The 24209-nt window shown below is 38.9% G+C and overlaps 1 protein-coding gene across 1 annotated transcript in view; it reads left to right on the top strand.

Moving 5' to 3' along the window:
• Positions 1-20872, top strand: part of LOC144579164 (uncharacterized) — a 134071-nt gene extending 113199 nt beyond the window's left edge. The window contains exons 6-8 of the mRNA XM_078348435.1: positions 4650-4760; positions 17476-17511; positions 19691-20872. Of these exons, the coding sequence (XP_078204561.1) occupies positions 4650-4760; positions 17476-17511; positions 19691-19737 (194 nt within the window). The 3' untranslated portion in view covers positions 19738-20872. The remainder of the gene's footprint in view (positions 1-4649; positions 4761-17475; positions 17512-19690) is intronic.
• Positions 20873-24209: the final 3337 nt, after the last annotated feature.

Here is a 24209-nt window from a genome sequence, read left to right as displayed (position 1 = left end):
TTCCCAAGTCAGATAGTCTTCTGCTGAGCAAAGCCTTAGGCAAAAGCCTGAATTATTTGCTGATGTCATTTAGTATCTTCCATATCCAAGCCAGGAAGGGTATAAAAGCATCTATAAGGGGGTTTTCGCTCTGCTTGGAGCACCCCCTCCCTTTGTCTCTGTATGGGGAGCTTTTTCCTTCTTTCTTGCCTATTAAGCTTTCTGCTCTTTGAAACAACAACAACAACAAAAAAAAAAAAAAAAAAAGAAAGAAAGAAAGAAAGAAAAGAAAAAAAGCATCTATGAGCACTAAAATTGGATTTATTTCAGCATATGTGTATTGAGAGCCTACTCTGTGCTGGAACTGCATATAGAGACTAGAGGAACACTGTCCCAACAGTAATGTGCTTTTCTCACCCAGTTCACAATGCTAGTCAGTCCAGTGGTCTCTACACCAGATTATCTGTGACATCACCCCAGCATATCTTTAATGCTTTCTTGTAAATAACTTCAAATGGTTTATTTTCTAATAAGTATGACATTCTTCTTTATTCTTGTTGTTGTTTTATTGCCATTCTTCTTTACCCACTATAAATTTAACTTTGTTTTCAGTAAATGATATACCCAGATAGAATTCTAATATATAGTTCATGTTTACTTTTTAGTTTTTTACTACATATTACATTTTTCATGTTTAAAATATTTATTATTCAATGACTGTATACCAAGAATGTTTCTATCCTGTGGAATACATAAATGAGCAAGGTTTAAAAGTTCCTTTTTATTTATTTATTTATGAGACAGGATATCACTCTGTCATCCAGACTGCAGTGCAATTGTGTGATCATGGCTCATTGGTGCCTTGACCTTCCCGGCTCAAGTGATCCTCCTACCTCAGCCTCCTGAATAGCTGGGGCTACAGGTGTGTGCCACCTCACCCAGCTAATTTTTTTTTTAGTTTAGATTTTGTAGAGCTGGGGTCTCATTATGGTGCCCAGGCAAGTCTTGAACTCTTCCTTTTATAAACAGAGTTTACATTTACATTATCATGAGGGGCAGACCAAAAACAAACATAAATGGTTTCAATTAGCATGTATACTCTAAATCTCTGAATTGCAAGACCAAACATTATCTCAATAACAGTTCTTTAGGTCAGCTAGAAGGAGACTGACCCTAGCAGGGTCCCCTTAGTTTGGCTGTAAGCCATCATTTGGGATGAGATCTGCTCCTCTTGTTTCTTCAGTCTCCCTGGACCAGCTATCTGGAGCATGTTCTTCTTGTGGGGAACTGTAGGAGTGCAAGAGAACAAGCCAGATCATGACAACAAGTCTGAATCTCTGCTTCTGTCACATTTACTAACATTTCATTACCTCAGACGATTCACATGCCAAGCCCAGCATGAATGGATCAAGGGAGTATTTTTCACTCATAGTGGAAATAACTGCAAGTTACATAGGAAAAAGTGTAAATGTATAATTTTATAATAGAGAATGAAGATTGAAAGTATTAATAACTCAATCTATCAGTTACAGTTGGCTGTCTTGTTCACAATTCATGTTCCTTCTGCATCTCAGACAAAGTCAGTGCCATTTCAAGAAACCCACAAAGCACTCAGTTTAAAGTCCAGAATCTCATGATCCATGTCAGGTCTGGATGGAACTTCTCTTGATCTGGACTTCTACGAACTGAAAAGATACGTTATCTGCCCAAACATATCTAATGTCCCATGCTGGAATAGAAACAGAACAAACAAACAGCTGCATTCAGCAAGAAGACAACTGGGAGAAACATGGAAGTCACTGGTATACAGGAATTTTGAAACTCTGCTGAGCAAATTTTGCCAGGGTCTCCTACAAGGATGCTGGTATATATTTTGCTTAAGCCCTGGTTCTGTACCTGGGAGTTTATCCCCAGTCTACTGTTGTACATGAGTCTTTGTTCTTGTCTTGGAACTCCTTTCTTTTTCATCTTTGGCTTTCTGATGAGTAGAGGAAAATATGCCCTCTTGGTAGCTGAGCAGATTTCTCAGCCTGCTTCCTGTCTGTAAAATTTTGGGGTCTCAGATATTCTCATATATTTCAAATAGACATATTTTTTTCAGAGTCCAGGCTGGCGGTAATCTTGCCAATACAGCTTTCTCAAAAACTTTGTGAGGTGTCTATTTTGCTTCCAGTCAATTGCAATATGCCAAATGCCTCGACCATAATTCTTTTAGTGACAGGTTCCTCTCTAGATAGAAGTAGGAAATTTGCATGTATTAGGCATCTGTGAGATGCACCCTCAGTCTCAGTCTCCTTAATCTTTTCAGGAATCTTACCATTGGGTGTGAAAACTATCTTCTTGATTTTGTCTTTATCTTATGGCGACGTTCTAATGACAATGTTCTCCATAGAGAGAAATGGTTTAATTTTCAAACTTACAATTTCCAGAATTTTGCGGTTCTCTGTTTCCCTCAATCTTATTTGCTAATCAGTCAATTCTTTTCCAAGCTTATATTTTTCTTGTAGTAACTTATTAAATGCACATAACAGCAGCCAACTCATACTATAAATATTTTCCCCCCAAAACTTCCCAGCTCAAAGCTATGAGTACATTTCATACATTTTTTGCCTTCCAGATTATTGCAGGCTACAGTTTTATCAAATGTTTTGGTGCTGTATAATATGGAGTTTCATTTTTCTAGGTTTCTATTACTTTTTAAATAATAGTTTCTTCTTTTCTTACCATGTGATCCCAAACCAATGATACGTTTTAATATTTTTTGACAGCAGAAGCCCATTTTTGGTAGAGTTTCTATGTTAACTAGCAATTGCCACAAGAATGATATATAACAAACCTCATACCCAAACCCAAAACCCAGTGGCCTAAGCAAGTATTTGTTTTCTTGCTAATGGTCCCATAGGTTGGCTGAAACAGCACTACTTTGGGTCATAGGGAGACTTGGCTCTTAGACTCTGATTACATTCAGATTTGTCTTAAGAGTCTCTTCACTCTTCTTCAAAAACTGACCACCTAGGTCTATTTCTCTAACAGGGAAAGGCAGAAGCACCAGGATCCAAGCAAGACACATGGCGTATTTGAAGCCTATTCTCATCATGACTACCAACATGTAATTAACCAATGCAAGTCAGATGTCTAAGCCTAAGTGCAGTAAGGCAGGAATATTTTCTACTTATAGTTACATTTCAAATGACATGTATATTATAGCAAGAGGGAGTCAAGAATTAAGAACAGTTCAATCTAGCTTATATGCAAACAAGAAAACATAAGCTAATATAAATTCTGTGAAGAAAATAAAGCAGGTTTAGAGAATGCTTAGAAAGCCATTAAGAATAGTTTGCTGAGATGGCTTCTTCTTTTTTTCTTTTTTTTGAGACAGAGTCTCGCTCTGTCACCAGATTGGAGTGCAGTGGCATGATCTCAGCTCACTGCAACCTCTACCTCCTGAGTTCAAGCGATTCTCCTACCTCATCCTCCCTAGCAGCTCGGATTACAGGCACGTGCCACCATGTCCAGCTAATTTTTGCATTTTTAGTAGAGACGGGGTTTCACCATGTCAGCCAAGATGGTCTCCATCTTTTGACCTCATGATCCACCTGCCTCGGCCTCCCAAAGTGCTGGGATTACAGGCGTGAGCAACTGCACCCAGCAGAGATGACGTTTTAACTGAGGTTGAATGTATTCTAGGCAGAAGAAACAGACAATGTAAAGACCCACATGCAGAGATAAGCTCAGGGTAATGGAAGAACTGAAATAAAGCCATGAAGAGGATGGTAGGAGATGAAACCAATGAGGAAGTAGAGGCCAAGTTATTTACAGCTTTTATTATCATTGTTATTTACAATATCATATCAGAGGATTACTTACAAAATGCTGAAAAATAAAAGATCTTTGTGAGTCCTAATAGTTGTCATGATAACCCATGAATCCGGTAGCTGAATTCACCCATTCTGGAAAGTTTTACAATGATTGAGTTGTGTAATCGACTCTAAATAATTTATCTTTTCACTGGTTCTTTTTGGAGTGTTGGCCTGCTAAGTTCTTTCAATGGAACATCTGAAAATACTAAGAATTCTTGACTAGAGAGTTGCCAGCTGAAATGCTGAAGATATAAATTAGTGGCCTCTGAAACTGCTCAGCTTCTTAACAATTCTAGGTATTTCTTTTTCCCTGGGCTTCTCAGAGCTAAATGGAAACATAAAGGAGTTGGACTCCCCTTTCTCCCTCTTAGTTTCACTCTGGAGAATTCTCTTATTCTCTACTCCCGAGGTTTTCTAGATATGAAACAGTAACAGTTCTGGTTGTTGGTGGTATCATTTCCTAGGGAAGTTCTTGTACTGGTCCTCTGGATCAGGGGTCAACCCTGGGTATAAAACCCAGAGGTCCATCCCATTTCCTTGGGAACTTCAGGATTAATAGGAGATGCAGAATAAATTTAAATGGCACATACTTATCATCCTAAATGGTGTGGTATTGTGGAGAGAGAGTTGTAAAGAGCTCAAAAGTTTACTGAATTAGAAACACAAATGCTCTAAACACTAAAATGCCTTCAAATATGAGGTCATGAGCACTTTCTAGAAATGACCTTTGATCTTTGCTCAGTGTGAAAAATGTTGTTTAAAATTGGCATTTAATTAGCCAGATTTTCTTTTGTCCTCATCTTTCTGTAGATTTATGGAAAAGAGAACTACTCTATTTTCAAACACATCAAAAAAAGAAAACTGAAACCAGCGACATGGAGAAGTTGCCATTCTCCCTGAGTCACCGTAACACCTCTGCAGGTGCGACCTTGACTTCTATTAAGAATCACCAGCTAAACAGGTGAAATACACAGCTGTAAATTTACACTGCAGCATCTTTTAGCAAGCAAGGGGCTGTGTCTGGATGAATCAGAATATACTGGCTGGTGGAGCTCAGACACAATAATGTGGTTTTTCAGGAAAAATAAGCGTGACAGTGTTTATTTCACACACAATTGTTTGTCAGAGGACTTCAAAGGGGTGAGCAGAGATCAGTTACGCATCGCCACCTGTCCCATAGGTTGTGCTTCTTCCTTTCAGGTGGGACTCTGAGGTCATTAGCACTGGGGTGGCTTATCCTCTGTTCAGCTCCTGTGCCACAACGTAAGACAGGAATCCTGCCAGGAGGAGGACTTGGGTCCTGGCTCCTAACCACCCCCGTTGGACTCCAGCTGCCAGAGCCGCCCAAAGAAGAGAGCATGCCGCCTGGCTTTAAGAAAGCTTGCAGCCCCTGAGAGTGGCAGGTTAAAAACCTATAGGATGGTTCAATCAAAGGCAATGCCTTGCTCCGTCCTGTGCTGCTATTGTACGTTGGAACACATGCTGCTAGGAGACAAAGAGGACATGCGTTTATTTTCAAGCGTAGGACTTTGGAACCACTTGGGAAGAATATTCTTGATTGAGAACCAAAACATTCCATGATGCTTAACAAACCTGCAAATTGAAAAATCAGCATCAGCCTGTGCAGCCAGGAGGCAGGAGAAGGACCTATACCCTGAAAAAAAAATCAAAATTTTCCTTAAATGATATTTGTGTGCATTTACAAAATTACCGCTTTCTGAATCAAAGTCTCAAGCTGTTTTCATCTGAGAACATATGTTGTGCCGTTAGACAATATCTCAGCCTGCCGCCATCCATGACATACCCTGCCGCATTGCATAATGGACAGTCCCTTGAAAAAGGAGCTGCAGCTCAGTCAATGCCCCTGTAATAATATTTTAAAATAAATGATATGCATCATTAAATCACTGAGGATGACTAACTCAATTTTAGAAAACTCACAACTCCAGCAATCATAGTTATAGCTCTGATTTGAATATTTTCACTTTCACCTGAGCAGCCAGTGGGAGCCAGTCAAGCAGATTGGGCATCCAGGCAGAGGAAGGCTGTGTCTCCGAGGAGCAGGAGGGAACCTGTGATTATGTAGTTACAGTAACGTCGGCTCATGCCTCGTGTCTGCCTGGGCTTTTTAGGCTTTTCCTTCCTCCCTTCTTGCCTTCTTATTTACATATCACAGGCATCCTCTTTGTAAAGTTATTTTAAATAATGTATTAGATTGATCTTTTAAAAATTCTACCATGGCTAAATGTCATAAGAAAAAAAAATAAGTCTTCGAACTTATTTAAAGGTTTCTACTGGAGTAGGCCAGTTACCTGCTTCACTGCTGATATTCTAAAAATACCTCCATGTCCATACTATTATCCATTCTTCACGTCCAATTGCTCTGTTATGGTAATAGTCAGAAGCACACCATGCAGTAATTACTTACAGCTGACTGAAGAAAAGAATATTCAACTCCCCCACTGTTCCACTAGAAGGTCTTTATGCACTATTAACTCATTCCTGTTTATTAATACTCTACTGGTAATTCAGACTGCTGCCTCTTAGGTTTGTAATAGGAGGACTATTAAACAGCAATTACTGACCATATGGGTTGGCGAATATTTGTTGTTTTTTTGGTGGGCTTTTCCCCCCCTCCTTCCAACTTGTTTTTTAAGAAGCCATATTACAACATAGTAAAAGTATCATCACATCGGCATGAGATTAATAAGCTTGGCAGGATTTCTCCTTTAGAAAATGTGTATTTATTCCCAGATTATCATTGTTAGCTTAAGAAAGGAGAACATGGGAGAAACAGGAAAATGTGGAAGATTGTTCTAGTATGGGAAGACCCCTACCTTGGAAGATATTTTGGACCTTATGTTTCCTAAGTCACTCTGTCAGATGTTTTCTTTTGCTGACTTTGAGACGACACTGACCCACTGTCAATACCATCAGCTTCCCAAAAGCAAGCATAGTTATTGAGGAATCCAAATCAAGTACCACTTTGCTTTTCAAGTTCCCCAAGCATTTGAAAGGGATCACTGTAAAATGTAAAACTTAGGAAATTTATCTCCCAAAGAGCAGGCATATGAGCCCTGGGAGGGGACAAAGGGTTCCTCCTGGGAGAGGGATGGCATGAGTAATGGGTTCAAGTGAGGCAAGCAGGTGGTAAACGAAGATTATGGTAATAATAATGTGTTTCTCTCTCACAGGTAGTGAACACTGAGCACGTTGCAAGCACTAAACACATTTAAATGGAGATGCATCTTTAAGATAAATAGGAGCCCAGGAGATAATTTTCATTGGAAAATGATGAGTTGAGATCCAGGAAAAGGAAGTCACTTGACCAACAACCTCCACCAACATATTGGTAGTGGCTAGGTGTCTTGGCTCTTTGACATAATTAGCTTTTGCTCCAAGGCAGCCGGTCTCTTTAGGGACGTTGGGCTTGTTTTCTGCTTTTTCCTTTTTTCCTATAAGTAGACATTCTCTCTTTATGTCCAAATCTTTCTAGCCCTTCAATAAACAGATCAAACCCCACCCCAACCCCAAAACTCCAGCTTACTCTGATCTTGCCCTTTCCAAACTGCCAAGCAGATTTAGTGTTAGTACCACGCCTTTGGCAGGTGGTTGTAGCTAATTTAGCACTCTTCCTTTGTTACCTGTTGGTGTTGTATGTCAAAGGTTTTTTTCTCTCCTCAATACACTCTAAATCCTTGAAGACAGTGACCATATCTTTTAAACATTTCTTCTATATATCCCCGTATCTAGCTCAGTATTGGACATTCAGTAAGTGCTAAATAAAAGTTGGAAGAATTCAATGGAAATATGTAGAGCAGGGGAAAGGACATCAACCCCTAAGTTTTCTTACTCCAAGAAGTTGTAGGAACTGGAGTTTCTGAATTAAGTATGGAAAAGCAACAACAACAACAAATAATAATAACAAGAACAAAAACAAAATGACAAATCTCAGCTCAAACCTAGCAGCACCAAGCTAATGTGTAGCCTGTATTTGATGTTCAATGAACATTTGTTGAGTTAGATCCTCACACGATCCCAGAACTTTTTCATAATGGGTCTAGGCCATAGGGGAAATTGCAAAAATTTTATTTTATCTATACCTTTCTGATTGGATCTAGAATCCTGGGTTGTGTATGGCCTAGCAAGCCCTCAAAGTGGGGAGAATGATTCCTCTAAGAATCTGTGTGGTAGGTACCTTCAATAATGCAGGTTGGTCCCAATAACACAGACTGATCCAGACAAGATCAGAACTACTCGATAGGATTGGAAAGGCACCAGAAGGGCCAAGCTACCCTCTAATATCTCACAGAAAGAAGGAGCCAGCAGGCACCTGAGATTAATTACCTCAGTGGATTTCAGGCATTGTGTTTTTATTGCTATTGTTTTAACAGTAGGACTCTTTATTTTCCCCAGTTAAGCATTATGGAGAATCTTGGTGTATTCAGTGGATTAAAACAGAACTGCTCCAGTTGAAGTTGGGTTGGGAAGCACGAATTCCTAACCTGATAACTTAGCTGATTAAGCCAAGAGACACCTCTGGGAGACCGCAGGGTTTCTGGGGACACTCCATGGCAAATCTTTTTGCAGTCCAACCTTTTTTGGATACAAATGTGTAGACTGAATGCAGAATCTCAAATCCACACAGCTAACAGCAGAATTGTTTCTGGAATCCAATCCTTTCCCCCTAGCTTTATTGAGGTATAATTAACAAATAGAAATTGTATACATTTAAATCACACATCCAAACGTATTTGGGTATACATTTATATTGTGAAATGATTGCCGCAATCAAGCGAATTAACAGTCATTGCCCCACATAATTCCCTTTTATTTTTATGTAGTGAGAATACATAGATTTTCTCTTAGCAGATTTCAAGTATACAATACATTATTATCAACAGTTGTCACCATGCTGTACATTGGATTCTCAGAACTTATTCATCTTAAAACTGAAAGTGTGTACCCTGTGACCAGCATCTCCCGTTTCCCTCCACTCCCGGCCCCTGATAACCACCCTTCTACTCTGTTTCTACGAGTTTGGGTTTTTTGGATTCCGTATGTGTGGTCAGGTAGTATTTGTCTTCCTGTCTCTTGTTTATTTCATTTATCCTAATATCCTCCAGTTTTATTTATGTTGAAACAAAGGGCAAGATTGCCTTCTTTTTTAAGGATATATATATATATATATATATATGTATACACACACATAAGGCTGTATGTGTATATATATATTCTATTATATATATTTATAAAGTATAGTACATATACACAAACATTCTTTACCATTCACTTGTCAATGCACACTTAAGTTCTTTCCATATCTGAACTATTGTGAATAACCAGTTTTTTTGTTAATTAGCTAAGCTTTTATCTCTGTTGCCTACCTGTACTGTGCCTACATTGTCGCCAGAAGGTCACTGATAATGGGTATATACATGACGTTGCAGAACCAGGCTATGAATCCTCTTTTTAAAAATAAAAATTGAATTATTTATTTATTTTTTTTGAGACAGGGTCTTTCTCTTTCACCCAGACTGGAGTATAGTGGCACAATTAGAGCTCCCTACACCGTCCATCTCCGAGTCTCAACCAATCCTCCTGCCTCAGCCCTCAGAGTAGCTGGGACTGCAGGTTCACACTACCATGCCTAGCTAATTTTTTGAATTTTAGTAGAGAGGAGGTCTCACTATAATACCCAGGCTGGTCTCGAACTCTTGAGCTCAAGTAATCCTCTCCCCCTTGGCCTCCCAATGTGCTTGGCCTCCCGATGTGCTGGGATTACAGGTGTGAGCCACCACTCCTGGCCTTGCTCTCCTCTTAACACAGAGCTGAAATGAGTTTAAAGTCAGGTGAGTCAAGGTGTATTGAATGGGTATCTTAGTCTCTTAGTTTTCTCAGCATACTATACAAAATACCATGAACTGGATGGCTTAGATAATACACATTTATTTTTCACAGTTCTGGAGGCTACAAAATTCAAATTCAGAGTGCCAGTGGATTCAATTGTTGCTAAGGGTCCTCTTCCAGATTTGTAGCTACAGTGTTCTCATTATGTCTTCACATGGTCTTTCCTTAGTGCATGCACTTGAAGAGAAAGAAAGAGAGAAAGGGGGGAAAAGAGAGAGAGAGAGAGAAGAGAGAGAGAGAGAGAGATCTTGTGTTTCTTTTTAAAATAAGGATGTTAATCCAATTATGAAGACCCCAATTTCATGACCTAGTTTAACCCTATTACCTCCCAAATGCTCCACCTCTAAATATTATCACAGTGGGGATTAGGTATTCAACATTTAAATTTTGGGGGAACAAAAATATTAAGTCTATAATAATATATCCCGGATCCCCCAAATTAATGTCCTTCCTGCATACAAAATACACTTATTCCATCCAAATTACCCCAGAACTCTTGTTCCAGCATCAACTCTAAAGTCCAAAGTTTTTTAAAAATATTATCTAAATAAGATATAGGTGAAACTAGAAATATGATTCATCCTGAAGCAAAATTCCTCACTATCTGTGATCCTGTGAAACCAGAAAAATTATGTGTTTCTAAAATACAATGATAAGACATAAATAGGATAGACAATTCCCCTCAAAAGAGAGAAACCTGAATGAAGAAAGAATGATGGATCCCAAGTAAGTCCAAAACTTAGCCAGGCAAATGCCATGAAATCTTAAGGCTCAGTAACAATTCTCTTTAAAATGATTTCCTGCCTACTGGAGGAACTGAAACAGCAGTCCTGCCTTCCAGGCTCATTGGGGTGGGTGGTTCTGCCAGGTAGGGGTGAAGAGTCATGCTTCAAAGTCTCTTGGTGGGCCCCCCTTTACTGTTCCAGGATGCTGCAATCTGGCTGTCGAAGTGAAGGCATTTGACCTTCCTGCTTCTTGGAAAGCAAGGAGGCAGCTCTGATGATTTCTGAATCACCTTCACGGTCATCCTTCTATTGCCTGAAGAATGACGTTGACAGCAAATAGCTCTTTGGTCTAGTCCCATAGGATGTAAGAAGTGTGACAGCTTTCCTTCATTTAGTCTCATCTCTGTCCCCTTGTGTTCAAGTTAGCATCATTCTTGCTGGGGTGGCTGATTAGGTCCGTGGTTCCTACCCATATTAATCCACTTCAAGTGGTTGCTCCACCACACTCCTAGTGTTCTCCACAATATAGATGGGCTGAGAAGGTTCCAGTCTTTAAGTTCTGGCTTATCTTTGCTTAACAATTTCTTCTTCAATTTATTTCTGTCTTCTTGCATTTTACTATAAGTAGTCAGGAGGAACTGAGCCACTCCTCTGACCCTTCACTCGGAAATATTCTCAGCTAAATATCCAATTTCATTGTTTGGAAGTTCTACCTTCTTCAAAACTTTAGAGCATAAATGCAATTCAGCCAAGTATTATTTTTTTAAAAAAAACCAAAGTTGCCTTTTTTTCCAGTTTCCAATAATGTTCCTCATTTCTACCTGAGGCTTTACCAAAATGGCCATTATTGCCCATATTTCTGCCAACATCTCATTCATAATTATTTAGATATTCCCCAAGAAGACAGAAGCTCTGTCTTCAGCTTTCCTCTTTTTCCAAGTCTCATTTGAATCATCCCTAATTGCCCTTTATGGAAATCTCAGCTTTTTTCTAGCATGCATCTTAAAACTCTTTCAGTCTCTACCCATTACCCAGTTCCAAAGGCACTTCCACATTTCTAGGTATTTGTTATAGCAGCACCACATTTTCTTGGTACCAGTTACTATCTTAGTCTTTTTGTACTGTTATAACAAAATACCATGAATTGGGTGAGTTAAACAACAGACACGTATTTCTTGCAGTTCTGGAGGCTTGAAAGCCCAAGATCAAGGTGCCAGTGCATTTGGTTCTTAGTGAGAGTTCTATTCCTGACTTGCAGATGCCATCTCTTCTTATGTCCTCATGTGGCCTTTCTTTGGAGCATTCCTGTGGAGGAAGAGAAACAGAGAAATAGAAAGAGACTGTGTATATCTTCTTCTTCATATAGGATATTAAGACCATTATAAGAGCTCCACCCTCTTGACCTTGTCTAAACCTAATTACCTCCCAAAAGCCCCACTTTCAAATACCATCACCTTGAGGATTAGGGCTTCAACATATGAATTTTAGGATTTTACAAACAGTCAATAGCAGATAGTATGAACAAAAGCTTTTGAGTAAGGCAGGATACAGCAGCTTAAGAATCTTAAATGGCAAAGCAAATATGGCATGATTGTGGTTCATTTCAGCTTGTCCACTTCTGCATTTGCCTGGTTGGTGTCTCTGTACTAGTTTCAGCTCAACTTGGGTGTCCTGTGCTTGCCTGCTCCTTGATCACATGTTTAAACCAACTTCTATCTTGTCTTAGTTGAGGGAAACCCCTACAAAGACTTCCTTAAGGTGCTGGAAATTAAACTACTTCTATACACAGCATAATATCGATTATGCTATAATCTGTAGCATGTGAATAGTCGATGTGCAGAGAATAACATTAAAATGTTATTTTGAAGGAAATGGTCATATTGCAGATTGTCTTTCACCAATAGAGGCAGCAGGAGGAGGTGAAGAATATGGTATAGGGATTGAAGGAATCTCTATTCTATACTAGAGTTTTCTGCCAATTAGCCATGCATCTTTGGGGCATATTATTTAACCTTTCTATACTCTCACTGTTTTATCTCCAAAATAAGGCCTTCTGACCCAGATTCACTTCTGAAATGTATTCGACGTTGCTGAACCATCAAAAACTTGAATGCCCTCCATTCAGTACTTCTGAGTTAAACTGTACTCAAAACAAATGACTCTAAATACTCGTATTATGAATAAAATGCTCATATATGCCAAGAAATATAAATCAGGCTGTATGACAAAAACATTTATTTCTGATATCAGTGAAAACTTGAGATAATTCCGTAAAGATGGTATGAAACCACGTAAATGTCATCCAACTGTGATTTGGAACTGTGGAACTTTCCCCATGGGTGGAAGCATCTGGGCAGTCTGTGGGCTTGATCTCAGAGATTTGCTTATTCAGTACATAATTGCTTGGTTTCTTCCATATTTCATTATTCAATTAATAAACATATATTGAGATTATGCCATTGATTCATTCAATAAATATGTTATTCAATGTATTTTTAAAGAGGAATCTGCTGCATACTTAACACTGTTTCCATTGTTAATAATAGTATCAATGAAAAGATGAGTTCTTGATTGTAAAGAACTAATAATATCATTGGGGAGAGAAAATGAATTTGTTAAAAAGATGAATAAGTTTATGTGGTAATGCATGATAAAGGTCTGAGACAGACAAAGGCTATAAGGGTTGGAAGTAGGGGGTGGAGAGTAAGTCTGTGGGCTGGGTGAACAGGAAGGGTTTAGAAGCCTCTTGGGCTGTGCCTTGACACATGACGATATTAGCACAGGTGGAGAGGATGAGAGAGGTGACTTTAGGTAGGGAAACAGTATGTGCTAAAGCAGTGAATTGGATAAGATTAAGAGGTGTATGAATTTAGCAAAAATCCAGGTCCATGTGCAGATAAGGGCTTATGAAGACTTGTGTGGAAAGAGGAAGTGAAGTGAAAGAACTTCCATTTTGGAGAGGTTTTCAAAGTCAGGTGAAGAATGTTGGTCCTCTCTCCTTCCCTCCCTCCCTCCCTCCCTCCCTCCCTCCCTCCCTCCCTCCCTCCCTTCCTTCCTTCCTTCCTTCCTTCCTTCCTTCCTTCCTTCCTTCCTTCCTTCCTTCTCTCCTGCCTGCCTGCATTCTTCTTTTCTTCCTCCCTCTCTCCCTCCCTTTTTCTTCCCTCCCTCCCTGCTCCCTCCCTACCGCCCTCCCTCCATCCCTCCCTGCTTCCCTTCCTTCCTTCCTTCCTCCTTTTTTCTTCCTTCCCTCCTTCCTTCTTTCCTCCTTCCCTTATTCTCTCTCCCTCCCTCCTTTCCTCCCTTCCTTCATTCTTTTCTTCCTCCCTCCCTTCTCCCTCTCTCCCTCCATCCCTTTCTCTATTTTCCTTCCCTTCCTCCCTCTTTCCCTTCCTTCGTCCTTCTTTCCTCCTTCCCTCCCTCTCTCCTTCCCTCTCCTTTCTTCCCCTCTCCCTCCTTCCCTTCCTTCCTTCCTCCTTTTTTCCTTCCTTCCTTCTTACCTCCCTCCCACTCTTTCTTTCTTTCTCTCCTTTTCTTTCTTTCTTTTTCTTTCTCACTTTCTTTCTTTTTGTAATATGTTTTGCTCAATCGAAATGTGTTCATTACTTTATTAGTGAAATCACAAAGGAGTCCTAGAGACCATAGAAAGGAAAAAAACTGCAGGGGAAGCTACTAGGGGAACAAGTGCAAATGGGAGTTGCTATAAAATATCAGAAAACAAGATTGTGGAAGTAGGGTTCCCGACCAAAGTCTGGTTTGCCTAAGATGAACTGTGCACACTGAAACTTCTCGAAGGTGTTCATCCCAAGTCAGGCACAATATACAACGGACTTATTTGCCTGAAGGCGTTTTCTAGTACATGTTTGAAAGTTTTCTCTTTACCGATTGAGGGGTCTGCCATACAGAAACATTCTCATACACATTTACCTAGTTATACACTGATTAATTGACAGATAAATTCCTTTTCAATTTAGACAACTTACTTTAATGCTTTGTCTGTTGCTGTTTTATTGATGACAAAAATGATGGGTCCAGATGATCCCTTAGAGTCAGAATGCAATGCTGTACATTTCCTGAAATGTAAATGGCACCATAAGAGTGATATGTCCAGCCTCTGCTCACTGAAATGTGCTCCTCCAGTGTTCAGTCCTAAATTTCTGGGCACGTAGCATTAGGTAGCTAAAACACACAGATATTAGTTTGTGGAGAAGTGAATTCTAGAGTCCATGAAAAAATTGCTAACCCTAGATTGAAATTGAAAAGAAGCAGACAAATTGGGTTTTATTTCTCTGTATTGGTAGAAAACTTGTACATCACTTACTGTTCTGGACTGAATTTTGTCTCCTCAAAATCCATGTGTTGAAGTCCTAATGCCCTCTACCTCAAAATGTGACTGTATTTGGAGACAAAGTCTTTAGTGAGATAGGTAAAATGCAGTCACTAGGGTGGCCCCTGATCCAGTATGACTGATGTCTTTAAAAGAAGAGAAAATCAGGACACAGATAAATGCATGGAGGGAAGACCTTTTGAAGGCACAGAGAGAAGATAACTATCTATGAGTCAAGGAGAGTTTCCTGGGATAGATCTTTACCACATGGACCTCAGACCAAACCAGCCCTTCCAACAACTTGATCTTGGCCTTCTAGACTGCAGAACTGTGAGAAAATACATTTATACTGTTTAAGCCATTCAACGGATGACACTTTGTTATGGCAGCTCTAGAAAATTAACACACTTGCCCTATAGGGTTTTGAATGCCTCACACATTAATGGCAAATAATAGTTTATACTAACAGTATCTATCATCCATTGCCACAACAATGGCATGCATCAAATCACCCTCAAACTCAGTGGCATACAACTGTTATTTTTCATCCATGCTTTAGTGGGTCAACCGGGACTGCTCTGCTTCAGGCTGTGAGGTGACTGGGACAGCCATATGCATTTTGAGGCCCAAGCTGAAGGGAGAGTGACTATCTGGGGAATATTCTTCTCATGGAAATGGCAGAAGTGCAAGATAGCATGCCAATTCCACAAGCATATTTCAGCTCTGCTCTCACACATTCCTGTAATGTCCCATTGACCAAAGAAAGTCATATGGCCAAGCCATGACAGACACGTAAATGTATAAGATAAGAGAATGAAGAGTTGGAGAAAGTAATTCACTATATGATACTTACTATGTAGAGGCAGAAGGCTGGATGTGATGGTCTTTTAAAGCCATTTTTCTCTAAAATAGTTCCATGACAATTTGTCTAATTTTATTGAGAGCTTACTATGCAACCAACCTGACCTAAGTGCTTTACAAGGTTATCCAATTAAACCACACAGATCTGTAGCTTATTATAAACAGTATCCTGTGACTTAATCAAGTGTAAGGTGATAAACCTTGGTGTCACACATCAGATGATAATTTACTATTTGCACACACCTCAAGTGCAGCTCCTGAGACTAAGAATGAACGTACATAGACATTCCATGCTGGGCAAAACATCCACCAAACAGCCAACTCATTTGTAAATGGCATTGTGTTTGTTCCGCCTTTATGTTTATAATGATATTTTTCCTAACTCAAACTATGAGACACAAAATCAACACAAAACTAAAGTCTTGCCTCCAAATAGATGCTTGACTTACCTCTCAAGGTATAGCAGAAAGAAGTTTCAGAAGATACTGTCACAGCTAAGGCTGTATAAGAACTCGTGTCTTATGACTCCAAGGCCGTGACATTGTTGTGAGAAGGCCTGACAAAGTAGAATGACCCATTCAGTACCATTCCACAGTGTCAACCCCTGCCCTACTAGCTGTTTCTTCTGGTTCCAGACAGTGTCTTATTTTTGCTTAGTAAATATGGGCCACATTATGCTAAATGGTCTTTGTACAGGAATTGATATTACAGGTTATTGGTGATTGCTCTTTACAACTGATTTTCATTGCCCTAAATTTAAGCCTATTTTCTTAAAAAGAATGCGTAATCATTGCTACATCTTAGCTTTGAAGACAGAAAAGTAGAGATGGTGTTCTATTCCCCCTACTCTAGAAATCCCACTGAATCTCATTCAGAAACAGAAGTTCAGTTATAATAATAGAGAACTCTGGGAAAAGGCCTTTTCTAGAATAGCAAAGGTCAGTGCTTCAAGGATGAATGGCATCAAGATGACAATCTTTGTTCGATTATGGCATGCAAATTAGATAACACGTGTAAGAAATGAGTTTACAACCCCTAACCCTATTCTTAGGTACTTACTAGTAATGATCTTCTACCAAATAATACCCAAAATTGTTCTTTGGAAATTAATCACTGTTTCTTTGTACATTTTCAACTATGTTTATATCTCTTGCCTATATTTAATCTCTATGATAAAGACAGTGGATTTGTGTTCATGTGATGGAAATAAATGGGGATGCAGAAACTGATGACACTTGGCATAGGTCAAATGACAATTCAGAGCTGGAGGAATGACTGGAAGGTTCATCACTGTAACAATCATTGAGATCCAGGGAGAGAGAGGCGCTGCCTCACAGTTCTTTACACATGTTGATTCATTCCAGTCTGGGCTGTTTACACTATAAAATGTAGAAAGGCAATCTGTAAAATGGCCCTCGGGGCCTTGGTAAAGATTTCTCAAAGACAGTCTGAGCTCTCCATTCAATAGTGTTTCATAACATGTACTCACTGCAACAACCAGACGTCATATTCAGAATTTTATTTGATCTTCCAATTTGGGGCAGTTTGACACCCTAGCGGAAGGTAGTTTAGTCACCTTGGTAAATGGCTTCATGACAACTGTTCTCCCATTAAGTAGTTCTGCTGAGCAAGGAAAACAAACCAGAACACAAACAATGCCAGAGCGGATGTGCTAGCTGTTGGGGAAAAATCATTAGAGTGACATGACTCAATCACACTGTTTCACTTATAATAATATATTATTTATTAAGAGCATTGTTTTTCCTCTGTGTCATTTTTTCTAAATTTCACATCTAACATTTTTGTTTTCCTCCAGATCTGCCACAGCAGAAGGAAGTCGTGTTGGCAGTAGGTGAGACAGAGAAATTTTAATCCTGTTTTCAATAAACCATCCTAAGCTTATTTATAAACTAATATAATTTGAAGCAAGACATTTCTGATACTTGTGTCTTTTGTTTGGGTTTCTCAAATGCAAAATGATACATTTTAGAGATCAGAGAATATTAAAACAAAACAAAAACAAAACAATTTCTCATGTTTGCCAACTGAAAACCCTGAAGAGTAACGCTTCATATAATTCTATGTGTACTAAGCCGACCAAACACACACATTTGTGATATAGCATCTCCTTCCAGAGTGGAAGGAGCATTGTTATAGGAGACTCTTCCTCATCCTACCAATTGAAAATATGGGGGATTCCACTTTCAGGTATCCTATTTAGTAAAATTAAGCAAAGCTTCCTGATTTAAAGTCTTTAAATGGAAGTAATAGAGTGTGTTAAGTAACCAACTAATATTCTGCTGAAAACCTGATGACCCTCGGGAGGTCTTATAGAATATGTATTATTGAATAGTGAGTCTCATACCACATGTTTTTTATTTGGATGACTACAATTCTATCCCATTCCCTTGTCAATTTCAAGCAACACTATCACAGTTCAGTGAACCAACAGGGACCTGGAGGAAGAGAACGTTAGATTTGTTCCCCAAAACGCAGGAGATTAAAAATGTGAAAACTGGGGCAATTGACTCAAAAGTGGGGCATGTGGCTCTCTAACAAAATCCCCCACCTCTGAAAAGACTCTCCACAGAAACTTCCTGTCATCTCCTTGAGACTGTATCGAGTCAGTTTGGATGTAACACTGTGAAAATGCTATAGATGCGGCAGGAGAAATTATTTTTTTTTCCTAAGATAATTATGAAAAAGAACTCGGGTCAAAAATAAGGAAACTTACCCTGGGAGTTTTATAAACACTGACTGGCAAAAGGGGAGCAAAGGTGGACCTTGGACATTTTGCACTTTACATGAGCTCTTTTTTGGTTGCCTGGGTTGGTTGAGTGGGTCAATTAGAAAGGAAAGTAGGCTGAAGATGAGAGGAAGGTAATAAAAAGAAACCTTGTAATCAGGCAGTTCCCTATACCATTAGTGTTATAGTTTGTGTTATTCTTAATGTCTACTGTCTCCTAGACATTTGATGTCCTAGGAGCATCAAATGGACAGATAAATAAGAGTGGTCAGGAACAGTGTCACTTCACAATTAGCCACATTAATGAGACAAAAATATATGGAGATATTGGAGGGAGGAAGAGAACACATATAGTTAAATGGATAATTTATCATTGATTTAATTTCCCATTGACATTGACTAGAATTTAGGAAATAGACTGAATAATAAATGAGGAAAATATAGCAGCAGGTATAAATTAAGGGTACCCAAGGCTCGTGTGCTTCCAGTACAACTAGGGAGCATTTCCTGTGTCCTTACCATGTGGTGGGCAATGCTCTATGTGCCGTCTGGGAATAACTTACATAAACCCTTACAGAAATGGGAATTGTTTGTTATTACAATTTTTCAGAAAGTGAAGCTAAAGCACAGAAAGGTTTCATAGCTTGTTCAAAGGACCATGGGACTGAGTAGGAGAACTAAGATCCAAATCACATAATTAGGATTCTTCACCATGATGACCCTATACTGAATCTAGAATGGGAGAACAAAATGGAACTTGGACTTGAAACAGAAAGTAGGGTATACTTGGTTAATCAGCTTACCTGGAGGGTGTTACCTCTTAAATATTTCCTAATTGATGGTTAAAAATAATTCTGTTAAAGAAGTAATAATAAACACTTGTACAAATTGTGGCATAGTACCACTACTTTAGTTTGACAGGATGTCATTGCCAAATGATATGTACTTTTTATTCCTTCTTTTGATATAAAGAAATGAACTCGTGAAGCACTGGACATACTAGGTACTTTAGTCAGTGTACAATGATTGAAAAAAGTCATTAAAGTATTGATTGAATCATATTTTATTGAAACATATAGAGTTTAAAGATAGTCATAAATACTTGTGACAAAGAGTGACTGTTTTTTTAAGAAGACCATAAGCAATTCTTGTAATCCGTGTTCTTTCTGAATCTTTGTCTCTTGTTCTGACATTTTAAAAATAGAAATGGAATTTATTCATTTAAATATCTGTCTTACTGGGGACATTACTTCATAGGTATGTCTAAATGTTGTTTGTCTTTTAGGAAACAAGATAAAGCGAAGAACTCAAAGAACTGAGAGAAGGTTTTGAACATGATGATGAAGAAATAACACTCTTGGGAGAAATGAAGATACTTTCTCCTCCCTGGTTTACCTGATTTTCCAGCACCCAGTGATAAGAGAGGATGGCATTCATGATGTGTACACCTGCAGCGATATCTTCACCTTTCTAAAGCAGATGCCATGGTAGACATTTTGCCAGCCCTCCTTTCACTATACACACAGCTTGGTGTACGCTGGCAGACCTTTTACCTAATCTCTTAACCCTCATATCTTCCAAGACAGAACTAAGCACATGATAAAACCTGAATGAGTCCGGCTGCAGTGGCTCATGCCTGTAATCCCAGCACTTTAGGAGGCCGAGGGGTGGGCAGATCACTTGAGGTCAGGAGTTTGAGACAGCCTGGGCAACATGGTGAAACCCTTTCTCTACTAAAATACAAAAATTAGCTGGGCATGGTGGCGTGCACCTGTAATCCCATTGGCTCAGGAGGCTGCAGCAGGAGAATCATCCGAACCTGGGAAGCGGAGATTGTAGTGAGCTGAGATTGTGCCACTGCACTCCAACCTGACCGGCAGAGCAGTACTCCATCTCAAGAAAAAAAAAAGAAAAACCTGAATGAGGCCGGATGTGGTGGCTCATGCCTGTAGTCCCAGCACCTTGGGAACCTGAGGTGTGGGGAGATAATTTGAAGTCAGGAGTTTGAGACCAACCTGGGCAATGTAGTAAAACCCCATTTCTACTGAAAATACAAAAATTAGCTGGGTGTGGTGGAAGATGCCTGTAATCCCAGATACTGGGGAGGCTGAGACATGAGAATTGCTTGAACCAAGGAGGAGGAGGTTCCAGTGAGCCAAGATTGTGCCACTGTATGCCAGCCTGGACAACAGAACAAGACTCCATCACAAAAAGAAACAAACAAAAAACGGAATGAATGGAAGCAGATAACATGCAGAGAGAAACATTGATTTAACTTCAGGAAGATAGACAACTAGTATTTTGGTATACTTGTGTATTGCTATCTACTAGTATATCTTCAATTGGTGTATGAATATAGAACTACTGGATTGTTCTTTATGTGATTACTGCTTCCTAGTTTTAGTAAAAGATTCCAACTTAAGGGAAATGTTTTTCTTTGTTAATAAAATAGAGAAAAGCTTTAAAATATGTATAATTCTTCCTTCATGTTCATTGCCTCTCTTTTTGATATTTCTTCTATATAAAACTTTTCTTATATTCATGTTTCATTGTATAGATCATGACGGAAACATAATGATTATCAAAGATAAGCAGATAAGTTCAAGGTGGAGTTCCACCTTTCTCCATGAAGCCCTTCCAGACTTGTTTACATGTAATACCCTTGAAGGCAAGACTCACTATCTTTGCTGGTATTTGGCACATATTAGGTACATGGGCAATTTGACTGTATCAATTAATGATTAACAAGAATGGATAAAGAAAGTAGATGTTTTGTGAGGCTCTCAAGAAGATGTACAGAATATTTTGGAAATGGGTCCAATTTATTTCTAAAGGAAATTTTACTTTCAAATTAAAAAAAAAATCACCCAAATATGATTTTGGGGGATTTCATATGATTAACTCTTTACATTATCTTGTGGTAATTATACAGAAATCTCTATTTATGTAAACACAGTAAATGCATCATAACACTAGAATAAGTATACAAATACTGCATGTCAAATTAGGTTATAATCACTTTCAAGGGACGTGATTTCCTAGCTAAACAGATTCGTTTACATTTTGCAAAATAAAAAATAAGTGAAAATAACTATATAAAATCAGGCTTACAGCTGGACAGATCTTCTTGGCAATGGTCCAGACACTGAGCAGGGAAAAGCCCCTCCAGCTGAGGAATGCTCAGGACGCTCAGGATGACTTTGCAGGCGCGGCCGGGAGAGGGGCCCTTTTTGGGGTTGCCTTGATTGTGCACCCTGTTCCTGGCTACCTGTGGGGAACTGCATTCACATTTCAGATGAGACTATTTTTGTGAGAGCTCTGGGATGGGACGTGGGAAGTGGAGTGAAAACTTGCTTAGTAGGGGAGGAAAAAATCAAGCAATTCAACACTTCACCTTTAGGGAATAAACATAATAGAAAAAGTCAGGGATCCTCTAACTAAAACGCAGATAGTGGGACCTAGCATTGGAATCACTGAATTTTATAGTCAGGGTTTGTGTACCATGGATTGATTATCTGGCCTAGCCCTTAGCATTGGATGAAGAAATTCTGGCTGTAGGGCAAGGAGCAGTGCTAGGATGGAGATCAGAACATTACCCTCAAATCTGGAGCTTATTTATGAGATAAAGCTCATATTTTCAAGAGAGATAATGATTTTGAAACTACTCGTTTCAATGCATATCTTAAAAAAAATACATTCCACATCTCCCTGACTTAGCCAACACTTCCTGCAACATTCCCTTATTTTGATTGCAGAAGGACATAACTGTAAACCATAGTTTTTATATGGTATTGTATAATACAGTGGAATCTTCTGTGGCCAATTGATTGTGAAGAGCAGTTTGCCTTTCACTTAGGGTCCATGAACATTAGCTTCAAATATTCACTGACAGTAATAGGAGCCAGTTTGCTAAATCTGTGTCTTCTTCATGTTCATTTGCTACTTAGTTTTGTTGATTCCAAGAAGTTACCAAAACAATTTTTTAAAATCATAGATTCTGATTTCGAGGTTGCTTAATTTTTCTGCATTAAGTAAAATGTGTGTGTGTGCTTTAATTTAATTAATACTTATTTTTACTCAAAATATATTTGTTGAGCACTTGTTCTCTGCTGTGGCTGGGCACACATTACTTTCTTTCCACAGTCCATTGGTTGAATTGTCCTTAGCAGGGGTTGACACACAATGATCTGTGAGCAAAATCTACCCTACTGCTTGTTTTTGTAAATAAAGCTTTATCAGAACACAGTCACACTCATTTGTTTGTACATCGTCTATGGCTGTTTTTGCACACACAGCAGGGTTGAGTAGTTGTGAAAGAAATTATATGACCCACAAAGACAAAAGTATTTGCTAGCTGGCCTACAGCAAAAATATTTGCCAGTTTGTGATCCTGAGTATGACCTTTGGCTTACCTCGTTGGCTTGATAAGAGATGTAAATAAAATAGATAACACCAACCTGCAGCTATCTATTCACTACTCACATTCAAGTATCTGTAGTCACAAGACATAATCATGGCACTGAATAATACAGAGAGAACTAGCAAAATTCTGGTCTTCAGAGAAATAGAAAACTCTTTCACATTTGTTTAAACAATTTTCAAATCCTGTTCCTAGAACCATCCCTAACCTCTCCTAATACACAAACTTGTAGCTTTGGCATTACAAATTTATTGTTATTTCTTTTAACTGTTTTTTTTTTTTTTTCAGGAAAAAAGTAATTAGGCTATAAACAGAGGTCTGACAACTAATTTCAGACAAGACAAAATTAATACAAAGCCAGCTGATAATTTTAGCCAAGTGAAATTAAAATAGATATATTTTAATGGCATTCTACAAAATCCAAGTCTAGTATCTTTCTTTGTCTTCTCCACCTTCCCCTGTTCTCATGTGAATTGCTGCTCTGTGTAGGTGACATGTGCTGATAAAGGCCATTGCTTTAGCTATTCTCACTGTCCCTTTCTCCTGTCCCCACTATTGATCTTTGAGTGGAGAGCTGCTTCTTCCATTTCCTTCTTAGGAGTTTCTCAACGCTGAAAAGACAGAACCATCAGAGGGAAAAGTTTTCACTCTTAACTCTTCTTACATTTTCAGATGTTCATTGACATCAGTAAGAGGTAATTTGCTAAGCCTGTATTGGGGCTTCAAGAATCTAAAGGTTAGTAGCTGTGTACGTGTGTGTGTGTGTGTGTGTGTGTGTGTGTGTGTGTGTGCAGGTATATTTCCAGAAGGACATTCCAACATTGCCGTGTTCTGTCATTCCAGGAACATATTACATATGCATCTCAATGTCAGCAGCACTTTGAGATGTTATCTCCAAAATTATCACCTACCTTCTGAAAACTATAACCCTAAAAATATTGATTGGTTAAAAGGCAGGATCTGAAGGCATGAGTCAGTGTCTCACTGGATTATCCTAATCAAATAAGGATAGTATTAGCCCAGATTCTCACTGATCTGCCAGTATTTGGTTTGAAATGTAGGCATCTCAACTAAAGTTATGTGTTTCATTTTTTGAATATTTCTTCCAGACATTTAAATACATTACCACTAAGCCAGAACCAAGAAAAGCATAAAAAGCATTTTAGGGAATAAATTCAGCAAGTTTCCATTTGTAGCAGATAGTAAAATTGTTGACATGCATTAGGAGGCATGTGTATTGTTCAGCCTGTCGGGTCTCAGTCACGTGCTCAAGGTATAATATTTGGGCTGCCAGGAGTTATGTAGAAAGGTCCCAGACATTTTAGAGAGCAGTGCTTCCTTATAAATAGAAAGATATTTCCAAGTCACCTGGCATAACTGTTTA

Source organism: Callithrix jacchus, chromosome 14, assembly GCF_049354715.1.
Source record: "Callithrix jacchus isolate 240 chromosome 14, calJac240_pri, whole genome shotgun sequence".
Taxonomy (NCBI): Eukaryota; Metazoa; Chordata; class Mammalia; order Primates; family Cebidae; genus Callithrix; species Callithrix jacchus.
The sequence above is the reverse complement of the archived record's forward strand: the minus strand, read 5'-3'. Positions and strand labels throughout refer to the sequence as shown.